General features: G+C 35.6%; 2 protein-coding genes and 1 long non-coding RNA gene across 4 annotated transcripts; 1 reads left to right on the top strand and 2 right to left on the bottom strand.

Annotated features, from left to right (window-relative positions):
• Positions 1-2,508: 2,508 nt before the first annotated feature.
• LOC110862763 lies at positions 2,509-6,360 on the top strand. 2 transcript variants are annotated; one of them, XR_004833499.1, is made up of 11 exons: positions 2,509-2,600; positions 2,798-2,895; positions 3,438-3,690; positions 4,009-4,163; positions 4,404-4,559; positions 4,737-4,865; positions 5,277-5,351; positions 5,421-5,527; positions 5,586-5,766; positions 6,070-6,128; positions 6,225-6,360. It is a non-coding gene; the product is annotated as an uncharacterized LOC110862763 (long non-coding RNA). The 2 variants fall into 2 exon arrangements; XR_002549222.2 differs by lacking the exon at positions 2,509-2,600 and having other exon boundaries at positions 2,646-2,895.
• Positions 6,361-11,224: 4,864 nt separating this feature from the next.
• Positions 11,225-11,980, bottom strand: LOC110862752 (ATP-dependent DNA helicase PIF1-like). The gene has a single exon (XM_022111967.1). The coding sequence runs from the start codon at positions 11,978-11,980 to the stop codon at positions 11,225-11,227; it is 756 nt and encodes a 251-aa protein (XP_021967659.1).
• Positions 11,981-12,034: 54 nt separating this feature from the next.
• Positions 12,035-12,607, bottom strand: LOC110862751 (ATP-dependent DNA helicase pif1-like). The gene has a single exon (XM_022111966.1). The coding sequence runs from the start codon at positions 12,605-12,607 to the stop codon at positions 12,035-12,037; it is 573 nt and encodes a 190-aa protein (XP_021967658.1).
• Between the last annotated feature and the right edge of the window lie 1,185 nt (positions 12,608-13,792).

The raw sequence follows: 13,792 nt of genomic DNA, 5'->3' as shown, positions 1-13,792 counted from the left end.
ATAAATTTAAACAATCTTCCAAAAAACTGTCTAACAAATAGGCGTTCGGTAAAAACGACCCTTTATGAAGTCACCAAAATAAATGTATTCGTTTTGATAACTGTAATAAATAAATGCCTAAATAGTTCGTCTTTTTATTGGCAAGCTAAAACAACTACTGGTTTGTATCTCATAAAATATGACAACTTCGTACTTTAAAATGTAGTTCCGACATAGGTTTAGCAAGTTATCTTCCTAATTCGAAGTAATGATTAATTGTTATTCGTCCACAATTCCGTGGAGGCAAGAAAACTGTACATGCCTCAACCGTTACCTACCTCATTAATTTAGGAAACTTTTAAAAATATAGATAGACAAATTACGACCTAATAAACGATTCCGCTTGCTTCGTGATGTTTGCAACAGACTGGTTGGGGATGATACGTGACAACTCTATTAGTAGGAATCCATCTTTATCATGAACGTCACACATATGTACATATGTAAGTGAATGACATGATGTCATATGAGTGAGATACAAGACATGCCATTGACATGCCTTGTATGATTCGCAAGTTATTAAAATATTTGGTTAGCAGTTTTGTTTGTATAAGTATTGAAATTTAGTAACACATTTTAAGTCTCAAAGTTATGAATTAAAAAAAATATTTTTATTGTATGAAAAATATTTTGGTATGATCTCTTCAACTAGCTTTAAAATCGTGTATGAATATGTATATCAAATAAATCAATCCAATTACAAATACATAAAAATAGTAAACTTTTAAGAAATAAATATGTATGCATTTAACTATATTACAATATGTACATTACAATAAGGGAAAACAATAGCGCACCAGGTTTTCCTTGTCTATAAAAATTGGACGATGTTAAGTAACTAAATAAATAATACCTACACACATATATATTAACTCTTCTATTAAATTTAATCCATAATGATAATTTGGTGAAGCACATATGTATGTTTATTCCAAATCAAGCAGTCTTGGACTCCACGAATTTCATCCGTCTATAACTTCATTTTCTTCTCGAAACAATTCAATTTTAATTTTGTAAAAAATACATCATACATTGGGTGATGCAACTCTTCACTTCTATTTATCCTCAATTCCCAATCATCCAACCATATCAAAAATTCACAAATAATCTAAATTGCGTACCTTCTTTCCCAAAATTAGTAGTAACCTTTGGTATCCGGCTGTTTGGTGGACAATGTGAACATGGACTGCACTTATGATGCAAGTCAATTTTTCTAAGCACGGTCGGAGTTAGCACTTTTCGTCTCCTTCTTCTGTGGGGTGGGGTCTGTCCTCTTGATATGGGATATGAAATCAAAAAGATGACGAAGATATAATGAGAAATGTACATTTCATAAATCAAAAAATTAAGATTTTGCCGTGCAGTTCGGGCATTTTTGCAGTTCGTGTCTTACTTGCAAAAACCGCAATATCTTGACTAATTGTGGTTCGAATGTCATTAACAGAATTTTTCTAGAGTCCCAGGTAAGCTGCCCGCCGAAAAAAGAAATGGGTGCATATATTTTTTTGTAGCATGACAACAGCTTTAGCCAGAGCGGTGATCCCATCGGATTAATTAGGAATTGCACTATACTCTCTCTTTCCACCATTTGTCCCGATCTGCTCAAATGTAGGAGATATTGACCCTCAAAAATTTGCATAAAATATCGTTTCCATATATGCATGGCCCCTTAACCTCATATGCATAGCAACGAACATGTTAATCGGATCTACTGGACTAAAAAAATTTTACATTTGTACATAATATCGATTTCATAATGAAATCGATATTATGGGTTGGGTTGGGGTGTCCAAAAATTATTAGAATTGTAATGAAAATTTCATTACAATTCTAATAATTTTTAACAAGGGCCAAATTATATGTTTCTGTATATATTGGAAATTCCAATTAAAACTTGCAATTTGGTTTTCATTATGCGCATAACCCATGGTTGCTAGCCGAAGGAAAACATACAATTTTCATGAACATTTAAATTGCAACAATACGAATTACTTTATAATTTCCTTTCGCATTTAAGCGCAGCAATTATGGGCCCGCCGTCCTGCACGAGCAAAATTAAAATGTTCGGGAAGCTATTGGGACGAGGATAAAAATCCTTATAATTTTACAAATTATAACTTCAAAGATTTCATATAGTAGTCAAATTTGTTAAATTCACCGTTGTGGTCCAATTACTGTCATGCATATTCCCGTGTAGGAGGTCTGCCTTCAATCCTAACATATGGACGTCTTAAGACAATAAATTTGTATAAATTGTGTTTGGTTAGGTTGTGTAAATTGTGTTTGTGTAAATTTGTAAATTTGACCGATAGAAAGACGCGACATTTCCATGAAAGGTTTTCATCCCTTACTAGATACATCTAGCTTGGGTTAGCTTAACATATATCACACTAAATATGTAGCAGGCCGTACTCTTATTTAACAAAAATCTGTTCCCCCTCCTCAGATCTGTTCGTATTTCGGGCAATATTTACTTCCACCCTTCTCTCGTTTCATACCCCATCCAACCCAACATCCCTACTTTCCTCCCGCATTATACATACATCCAACACATTCAAAAGGTTGGTACATATATATTTACTTTCACCCTGTCAAATATACCCGAGCTGAAAATAAACCTCTCAGCAGATTTCGATCGACTGGGTACATATGCTAACCTCAGTATCCATACATCCCCCATAAAATATAAACATACATGTTTATTTATTAACAAACATATTTAATTAGAACATTTATATTTACCCACAAACGAAACAAGTTAACCACAACATGTTTAGTCCAGCGTGGAATCATGAAGCAGTCAACAAATTTCCACTTCAGGCCATCACTCAACGACTCAAAACAATTGAGGCCGAGGTATGAAATGGGGGAATACATTTCTCTAGAAAAATTATATAGGCAAATCTCCCAAGTTCAGTACAATTTAACAATTTTTTACAACATAAAGGGCCGCACTTTACTTAGCGTAATAATATATTCCGGTAGTGAATATGACTCAATTCGTAATGTATATATATGTATTAGCAAAGCAACAAATTTATTACCATACCGAAAACATTTTATAATCATTTTATTCAAATACAATATAAATTTTACCAATTGGCAATGAAGAACTACCGAATGTGTAATAAAAATCATATCTAGGTATATAACTTACAAATTTGAAGTTGAGTTATAGACTTAAAAATACAAAATGTTTCTATTGTCTGGTACAAAATTGGTAAAATAAAGCCATGCGAATTCATACGTTCAGAACTTTATATGAATTACCCTACGACTTAGTTTCAACCGTCTCAATTAATTTTTTATTACAAACGGGTGCTTATTTATAATATCTATTATCTAGAATTAATTTTATCCCAAATTTATAAACCATACATCTTTGCATATATCCGCAGGATTCAAAATTTCGCAAGACATGCCGCCAATTTCAAGAAAAGAACGAGTTAAAAATATCAAAAAAATTGGACCGCAACTTGATCTCATTAACCAACTACGTGGCCGTCCATCACCTCCACAGACTACTCCTTGCGAAGTATACGATAAATGGAGAAAAAAAATTATTAGAGGATTTTAAACAAAGGCTGGAATTCCAAAAACAAACATGTAGATGCATTCTATATTATTCTATGGCTATTCCAGCGATTTTATGTAAGTAAATATTTATCTGGATAGTATGCAGTGCATACAGCGTGTCCCATAAGTAACCGAACGTGGAAAATAAGTTTAAAAGGAGAATTACATATTAATATTTTCTCTAAATTCATCCAATCATTCATCCAACCTAAATTCATCATTCATTTATCTAAATTCAAATAATTATGCCACATAGTTGCAAAGTTGCTGATTATTAAAATTTTGCTAAGAAATTTAAATTCTCTTCCACATTAAGATACCAACGTATGAGACACCCCCTGAACACCAATCAATCATAATTCTGTATAAATTTCTCTGTTTCTATATCTCTAGTTCTACCCATCATTGCAAGTCATCCGACTTTCGGTGAATCCTTATATGACAAGGTTATCGCCACTCCGGCTCATCATATTTTACCTTTTTGGACGAAAGACGCCATCATATACGTGTTTCGAGTGATTTTGGTTTCGTCTTTTCTTCTGTTCTTGGTAATGTTTAAAATGTGGTATTTAAATAACAGGGTGACTCGAAAATGCTCACATTTTAATACATAACTATGCTCATAAATACTTTCACAATAAGATAATATCAACAATTTTTGTTTTACTTGACATGTCAAAAGTTACTAAAAAATGGCACATGGTGTCCACTGAGCTGTATTTTAAGCCACCCTATACAATTTCTGCAATAATTATGAAAATCCTTACATTACGTATACCTGTTCTTAGCTGTTATCTGACTGCATTTCAACTGCCAAGTGGTTACGAAAGTGCCGGAATAGAAGGTCTCGACTATCCGCGAGAAAATATCAAAACGGAGAATTGGGCGGGTTGTTTAAATGTGCCTGGAAATACGATGCAATTGTACCCACTACTAAAATACCGGTAACTCATTATCTTTCTAGATTATACAGTCTCAATTATCTGATAATCAGTCATTGCCAATTTGGAACGAGGTCGAACATAAAGTGATTTAACATAATGTGTAGTTATCTTTTTACGGTGCGGATATGTAAATATGAAAACTGATAGTTTGGTACTTTTTGATTTACATTTTCCTAGGTAACCAATAATTATCTGCCCAGAGCCTACATATCGAGTGAGGCTAGTAGTGCAGCCATCGCTGAAAGAAGGAGGAAATCTTGGGTACTGCAAATGATGGCATCAACGACGGTACATTACTAGTGCAAGGTGAATTGCAAAAATTGAAATGCAAAAACAAATCCAAAAATTTTGTCCGTTATTTACTATTATGTGTTCACAGCAGCACAAATTCTTCCCATAAACAGATTTTCCTTTTTAAACTTTACACGCAAGATAATCCATCAACATTAATATTTTAAATTAATTGCTTTAGACGTGCATGGTCATGCCCAATAGATTCGTGATGTTCACTACGTCTTGTTTAGTAGTTATCCCCCCCACCCACAAATTATACTCCTTAGGCTATACATAAACAATAATTTAACTTTTAAAAACTTTAGACCATAGTGACAAACCATATTCCTAAGTGTAGCAAGTAAATGATAAAAATGAGAAATTGCTATTTAATTTTATGATTAACATCGAAGCAATTTTATAAATAATATTTATGTCCATTAGGTCATGTCTATTCCCACCATCATCAGGAACATAGAATTTGACCACTTGTATACTCCATCCTTTCTGGAAATCATGGTGCTTATTTGATGCCCTCTCCATTAGTTAATAAAAGAATAAACAAACTTTCAAAATCTTCATTTCCAGGTTTTGGAACCCGCCTACTGGTTTGCAATGTTTTTAAGAGACGTAATGCCACCACCTGGCCCTATGACTGAAGAGGACGAAGTAACCCAAAAACTTATTGACGAGCGGTATGTTCAAAAATTTAAGTCTACAATACCCAGTTTAACAAAACTTACTAAATTTTAGATTAAGCAAAAGTAGAATTAGTTACCTATATGACCCAGAGGATGATCCAGTCTCACATCTTTTACTCTACACATCTACCGTTGCAGTACTTGTTCTAACGTTCCCTTTAATATCTTACTTGTACTGCACCCTCACACGGATACATTTACGGAAGCCTTCGGAAATCATTCGAGTGCAAAAGGTTTGTTCGCATACCATTATTCATCACAAATTAAAGTCAGCAATAAGTTAATTAACAGGAAGCCAATTTTCAAAAACTTACTGCTGGAAACATAACGTGACAAATTTCTTCCCTCCCGAAATAAATATTTATGTAGTCATCTCGCCCACAAACTTTTGTTACCTAACCTAACCTTTGATATCTAGGGATTGCTTAAGTCAACATTTTTTAACTACCTTAACATGAAAATATGTAAATTTGCAAAACATCCCGTTATTATTTTAGACATAAATTTAAAATATTATGTCCGGACTCACTTTCTAGTTCATCGCTGAGCGTGTGTATCCTGCCATTTGGTTCTGCAGTTTGCTCATTTGGGGATGGTACAAACCAACGAATTACGTTACTTAACCACTTGCTTGGACATTTCAATATTTTCAAATATATAATTACATGTAGCGTCTGTTTATTTATTCCAGGCAAATCAAGCTGCCACTGCTTGCATAATATTTGCACCTCTGCTGGGTACAACAAATGGAATGCAAGGGTTTAGCAAACGATTTAAGTTTGTCTTAATATGGCAAATTTTCGCACGACTATTCACAATATTTACATCCTGGAGAAAGAGTAAAGTAAAGAAATTATTAATACAAATTCTATCCATATCGCCTAAATTGAACGAATGTAAGGTCATGTCATAATGCCATGTTGAGTGACTACATAATGTGGTCATTCTACATTACCTCTACATCTCCTATAATTTCATGTTCTGCATAATTGGAAATAATTAATGGAGAAAAAATTAATCCTGTCCAACTATTCGCACAAATTTATCTTGTCGCCGAATTTCGTAATTCCATGTAATTTACCGTAACGAATCGTCATCCTTACAGTTGATCCGTGCCGTCGTCGTTAGATGGTGCTCAGGTATTAAATTAGTGGATGAAGTATTCAAGGCTGTAAGCAAATCCGTTGATAAATAATTAATTTCCAATAAAGAAATATTTCGTGATATTATGGAGAGATTTTTAATGTAATTACACTAGTAATTCAAGGATTTTGGACCAGTTGTCCATCCATGAACTCCAGTAGGACCTCACATTTTGAAATAAGTATGCATGAGTAATTCCTGTATTGAAAAAAAGTATATGCTGTCAAGTTTAAATGGTTAAATCTGGGAATTGAAAATATTTATTTCTAATAAGGAATAACTACTATTATTTTGTAAAACCTAATTACATAATTAATCTGTTGTAAGATTGGTCGTGTCCGGGATTTGCAATACGTATCCATCTTCTACACGGATCACTAAAGGTTTAAAGATTCGCTGGAACATCTACATACACCATGTACCGGATCGTTCTGGGCCAGTATGCCTAAACAAAGTTTGAATGTTATTATCTCTGTAGATAATTAAATTTGAAATCTGAAATTTTTATGGGTTATACCCTAGTATCTAGTGTGTCCACCACCGCTGTCTAACATTTCCGCAATCCGATTCTTAGAAGACTGTGATAGTTTTTCCAAAAGTTCAACCGGAAGTGAAAACCACTTTTGGCGGAAAGGAGCCTCCAGTGTCTCCAGATTCGTAGGTTGTGGATCTTCATATGCCGAATCCTTGAGAATAGACTACAAATTTTCAATTGGATTGAAATCCGGATTATTTCCAGGCCACACCCCCTTTCCCCATGTGGTACAAGGTAGACTATCCAAAAGCTGTTTTGTTGCCTTTGAAATGTGGCTGGGGGTTCCATCTTTTTGAAAAGTATTTTTTTCTTAATTGGAAACAATTGAGAAGAGTCCATAGCATCAGAATATATAGCCAAATTGACACTCTGTAGTCCTGCCCTGTAATGGTTTGCCCCTTTGGTACTATAGGCAGGTTGCTTACCCCTCTTGCACAAAATCCTCTAGCAACCATCAGTTTCGGGCTGTGCTTCGGTCTTAAAAGGCGCGGAACGTCATTTTTTCTTCTGTCCTATTCAGGGGGGTCCTTCCGAATAATTCTATCCATGGTTCATCCCAAAAAAAAATTCCGGCTCGTTTTTCTTGAACACATCTTCAGAGGTCCAAGAAATCCTGTTCTCGCACCATTTTGCAGAATTTTTTCTATCTCCTATATTTTTTTCACTCAGTAAAGGTTTTTTTGGTCTTCTATATGCCTGTCGTCCCCATTTTGTTATGTTCAGAACATTTAGGAAAGTTGTCTTGCTGATTTTCTTCACTTTATTCCGATAATTTAGACGCTTTATATACTTACGCCAAGAACTATTAGATTTCCGTTACATATGGAACTTAATTGATCTTTTTGTTGAAGGAGGCAACTTTTCCGACTTTTCTGGCTTCATTTTGCCCATGAATTTTTCTTTGTTCTTCCAGACACGAACGGTTTCTCGAGAACATCCTATTTCTGACGCTATTTCTATATCAGTCATCCCTGAGGCCCTGAACGCTTTTATATGAGCACGAATTATCTCACGACTTTCCTTAACCTTTGTCTTCATTGTGCAAAGAATTTGAAGACTGCAAGTCATTTGTAAAAAAAGATATAGACGATTTTCTCATTGTCCGTGAGGAAAAACCATGTGGCCCAGATCGATCCGGTACATGGTGTATGTAAGCAAATTAATTTTGACACGTATCTAACTAGAATTATTTAGTGCGACGAATTTATAAATAAATTTGTGTGGCAAAGTACATACGTATTTGTGAAGAGTTTTTTTGACTCTTTATTTTATCCAGGTCCAAAATGTTTAATTTTGTGATATAAATAATTTTCTTGTTTGGTTTAGTGGAGAGATAAAATAAATAGTAAAGTTTGATATTGGATGCATAACCCAAACTGCCTGACAGGACGGCAGGTTGCTAAGGAGTGAGAAAAGCGTATTCTCCGTCCCCTTGTTTCTAATTGTGGCTGGCCTTGAATGCTAAAGAAGGGTGGAAGGAACCCACAAGACGGGTGGAAGTGCGATTGGAAACGGAGGCAAATTTGTGAGCCCTGAAGCTAGACAGATAGAGTCTTACAGGTCTTCTATATGCGATACGTGCTCGATTACTCCAATTAGAAAATGAGATGCCCTCAGGTACCACCGCGGTTAATGAAGTTACCTCACTGGAACGTGTATAAGGAGATGGAGATGATAGGGGTGAACATCCGTTCCATGTAGCAATCTATTTTACAGATGTTGTTTTATGGTGAACATTTATAAATGGGGTCGTTTTTAGAGTAAATGGATACAAGAACTGGTCTAAATATAAATACCGACCATATGTAATTTCTTTTGTAAGGATGGTCGCACATGCACCTGTTCGCAACACGTATTTACCAATCCATACAATGGTCTGTATTGTACACTCTAAGTAAAATTAGTACTCCACGGTATAGATATATCACTCTACCGCGTGGTAATGATATGGTAGTAGAGCAGTACTACATGGGTAAAAATCCAATACCGCTTGTGGTCCATGCAAAAATATTAGTTTCTTCTTCATAAAATGTCTTTCATAAAATTCTCAGTGTGCCCTCAATTGTTGACCGATCTCAAAAACTTGAACTGTTTTAGAAACTTTGGACAATTTGTGAAATTCTGGGTGCCCAGATATTCAAAATATGATTGCACTCCCGGGAAATTAAGTTGAAGGCGGAAGATTTAAAAAAACTACTAAAAAAGCTTTTACTTGGACCATAGGATCAAATTTGTTACTACAAAGTATTATTTTAATACTGGATTTATACCAATGTTCAATACCACCGCGGTAGAGTCATATATGTATTCCACTCAGTATTTATTTAATACCTTTCTAAGAGTGTAAAATTTGACGCTTTTCTTTATGCACTTATTTTCAAAAAGATGGTGCAATTTTAAAATTCCGATCATAGTAGTCTACTGCGTTCAGGAATAAAAAGTACAGAATGCGTATGCAATTAAAGTAAAAACTCGTTTCACAAACATATATTACCTTGTGACATGGAATTTTGCGATATTTTGGGACTAAAGTAATTGATGGTTTTCAGCTGATGGTTATTACGCTGAAATTGTAAAGTGAATTGTTTCTATTTTCACTAGGAATCAATTTTATTGAACCCAAAGAAATAATATTTTCTTCCAAAAAAATAATAATAATTTTGCCAATCATGAAATCTACACAAATTGGAAAATTTTATCGAAATCTTTAAAAATAAAACTGATTCAACTTGCATAAATTAACGGAATTTTTTCTTTTTACCTTTGTTTCATTTGGTAGCGGCGTGTGTTCTTGCTACATACATACCCAGTTTCCCATTTGGTTTGAATGTTAAACATGTAAACGTTCATTCACATCTAAAACTTTTCTTTGCACATTGAAAATTTTACTGGTTGCTTAGCTTGCCTCGTAAAATATTCAAATTTTATGTACTTGAGTCTGATTCTACTGGAATCATTCTATTCTCGGATAGAAGGAACTAATTCGTTTGGCACGTCTCTCTTACTTCTTGTCTCATAAATTTTAAAGCGTTGACAATGTTTGTGTCGGTTGTTCGGTGTCGGGAAACACTCCTCTAGTTTTAACTCTTTATTGACGAGTGCTTGTATAGAATTAAGAATAAGTTGGACTGATGAAGTAAATACCAACGCAAGTGTTATTACTGAATCGGAAGGGGAAATGTGTCAAATCAAATTAAATTTACTACTGTTGGAATTTAGGATTTAAGGAATGCACTTATACTGTACATATATATGTACGAATTTGACTGAATATGTTGAGATTGTGGAAGAATTTTGTAATTGACGAATAAGAGGATCGATCCGCTTTTTACGATATAAAGACCGCCAACAATACAAACATAGGTTTTTAAATGCAAGAGGTCTTTTAATTATCTTGGTTCCAAACTAACAGTGCGAATGAAATGCATATAATCGAATTACGCAATATGTTGGCAAATCTTGCCACGAGGAAGAATTTTTTGATACTTTTGTAAGTTAAGTGAGGATTTGGGTGCATTCAATCGATTAAAGTTGAATTCGGGGATCAAAAGGGTAACAAACCTAGGAGTAAAGTAACCGTGCAACAAAATCTAAAGTGGCATAGCCAACATTGTGATTGAAGTGACTTACTTATTTCGCAGGGTTTATGGGTTCACAGGACACGGTAATTTTTGATAGATTGGCCACCTATTTTATAGAGATGCGAAACAATATGTATGCAAATGAAATGATTTTTTTATGTATTCTGTACTCTTATTCTGTACTAGCGAATAAGCCCGTCTTACGACGGTCGTAAGTCTTTTATGACAATATGTGTTTAGCAAACATCAACATTTGAATTAATCAATGAATCATTAAACATAAAGCAAAGGTATAAAACACAAAAAGTTCAAAGTTTTAAATCAAAATGAGAACTAACTTTATTAGTACATAAACCCAATGTAATTTGACATATTAGTTACATGTAAATTTAAGATTTACAACAGTATATTTAAAATACTAAAAAACCAAATTCAATTAAGAACTTCTTTAAAAACAACATTTTTTGTAAATACTTTTTCACTGCCTATAATTAACCTTCCTTGCTTTTTATTAGTAATCACTTCTACATTCACGTCACTCGATCGTCGAACTCTTGAGAAAGCAACATACAACTGGCCGTGACTAAAGACAGGTTCAGGAAGATAAATGCCCGCCAATTCCAAGGTCTGACCCTGGGACTTGTTGATTGTCATTGCGAAAGCAAGATTTATTGGGAATTGGCGACGGCAAAGAACGAATGGTAATTCTGGGTTTACCGGCGCAAGCTGAATTCTTGGAATGAAAACTATTTGCCCAGCAGCCGAGCCGGTAAGAGCCTGGGCTGTTATCAAATTAGTCTGCAGCTTGGTGACAATGAGGCGAGTTCCATTACAGAGTCCACGTTTCGTATTCAGGTTCCGTAGAAGCATAACTATAGCTCCGACCTTGAGACACAGGACATGAGGAGGCATACCGGAAGGGTGGAGTTCGTTGAGAAACTCAGTTGGGTAGAAGACAGTATCGTCACCAGATTCGTCCTCAATTGAATCCACACTCAGGTAGGATACCTCCTCTCCATGAATCATGTCCAATACCTGCCGATTTATCTTGTGGGCGTCTTCATTTCTAGGGCAAAGGATAGCTCGGTTAGATAGAGACATGACTTCATCAAAGCTTTTCAGCATCTTCCCAAAAATTTCTTCAGCAATGGAGGTTTTTACTATCATACATTCGGGTATTTCGACCATGTCGTCGGGTAGAGAGTCAGAGTTTAGGAGTTTCCCATTCTCCCGCTGCATAAGCTATCGACTGTAATCAGGGTCAACTGACCGAACATTTTCGGTCAATATCAGCTTTTCGAATTTATCCCAATGCGTGCAGAACTTAAGGGAGCTCTCAACAATCGCTGACCTAGAACCATGCACTACAACGGGTAGTGTTTGTCTAAAGTCACCTCCTAACAAAACCACTTTTCCTCCAAAGGGGATCGCACTTTGCATGATTTCTTTAAGCAATCTGTCTACTGCGGATAAGGCGTGCGTCGGTGCCATCGTGGACTCGTCCCAAATAAACAGACCTGCTTCCTTGATTAATTTGGCTTCAGGAGGGTTCAGCCGCATGGAAGAAACAGAGTTTTCGACCAATGGAACAGGTAATTTATACTGTGAATGGTATGTTCGGCCTCCAGGCAGTAAGTTCGCAGCGATTCCAGTCGAGGCAATAGAAAGGACAACCTTATTATCTCCTCTCAATGTGCTGATCAGTGCTTTATAAAGAAACGTTTTTCCACTTCCGGCAGGCCCATCAATGAAGAAGCATTTTGCTTGGACTGATGGAGCTTCAATCGCCTCGAATACTTTGGTGAAGGCGGCCATTTGTCCATATTTTTCTCTGTAGGGTTGTAGTTTTTCTGTACAAATTACTGAACTGTATCGTTACTGTACAAGGACAGAAATTTATACAGTAATATTTTTCTCTTTAGGGTTAGAGTACAGTAAATAGTCTAGTTAAATTTTTTGCTCCTCCACCAGTGGGATTTATCTGTACCAATCACTGGACTAATACAGTGTCTGGATTAGTACAGTAAATAGTCTAGTTAAATTTCTTGCTCCTCCACTGGTGGGATTTATCTGTACCAATCACTGGACTAATATAGTGTCTGGATTAGTACAGTAAATAGTCTAGTTAAATTTCTTGCTCCTCCACCAGTGGGATTTATCTGTACCAATCACTGGACTAATACAGTGTCTGGATTAGTACAGTAAATAGTCTAGTTAAATTTCTTGCTCCTCCACCAGTGGGATTTATCTGTACCAATCACTGGACTAATACAGTATCTGGATTAGTACAGTAAATAGTCTAGTTAAATTTCTTGCTCCTCCACCAGTGGGATTTATCTGTACCAATCACTGGACTAATACAGTGTCTGGATTAGTACAGTAAATAGTCTAGTTAAATTTCTAGTTCCTCCACCAGTGGGATTTTATCTGCACCAATCACTGGACTAAGTTAGAACAGTACTTGGTACAGTAGTTAGTAGTACTAACGACTGTACCAATTACTGTACCAATTACTGTACTAATAAATGTACCAATTACTGGACCAATTACTGTACAAAGTACTGGACCAACTACTGTACCAATTACTGTACCAACTACTAGACCAACTACCGTACCAATTACTATACCAAAGGACATTCTGAATTATAATATAGATTACACCCATTCGTCGCCCAACACCCCCAACACCTGTGTCCACCACACCCACTTTGTCTGCCTCACCACCTCCTGGTCAGTGGCGACATTTTTATTTTGATAACTGACTTATCAACTTTCTCCACCCTAGTCCCCTTTTCGTCTCGATTTTTATGCTTATCATCACTTTCACTGCTTTCACTTCCATTGCAGACGGAACTGAAAGCGCGCAGACATTCCCGATTATAATATAGATTCTTATTCAATAGCTAGAAGAATTCAAATTTTTGCATTTTTGTTGCGATCCACTTGTCCCTATCAATAGCCCCGCGCTTCCAGTAAAGTAGGTGGAGATACGCTCCGCCA

Source organism: Folsomia candida, unplaced genomic scaffold (assembly GCF_002217175.1).
Source record: "Folsomia candida strain VU population unplaced genomic scaffold, ASM221717v1 Fcan01_Sc067, whole genome shotgun sequence".
NCBI lineage: Eukaryota > Metazoa > Arthropoda > Collembola > Entomobryomorpha > Isotomidae > Folsomia > Folsomia candida.
The sequence above is the reverse complement of the archived record's forward strand: the minus strand, read 5'-3'. Positions and strand labels throughout refer to the sequence as shown.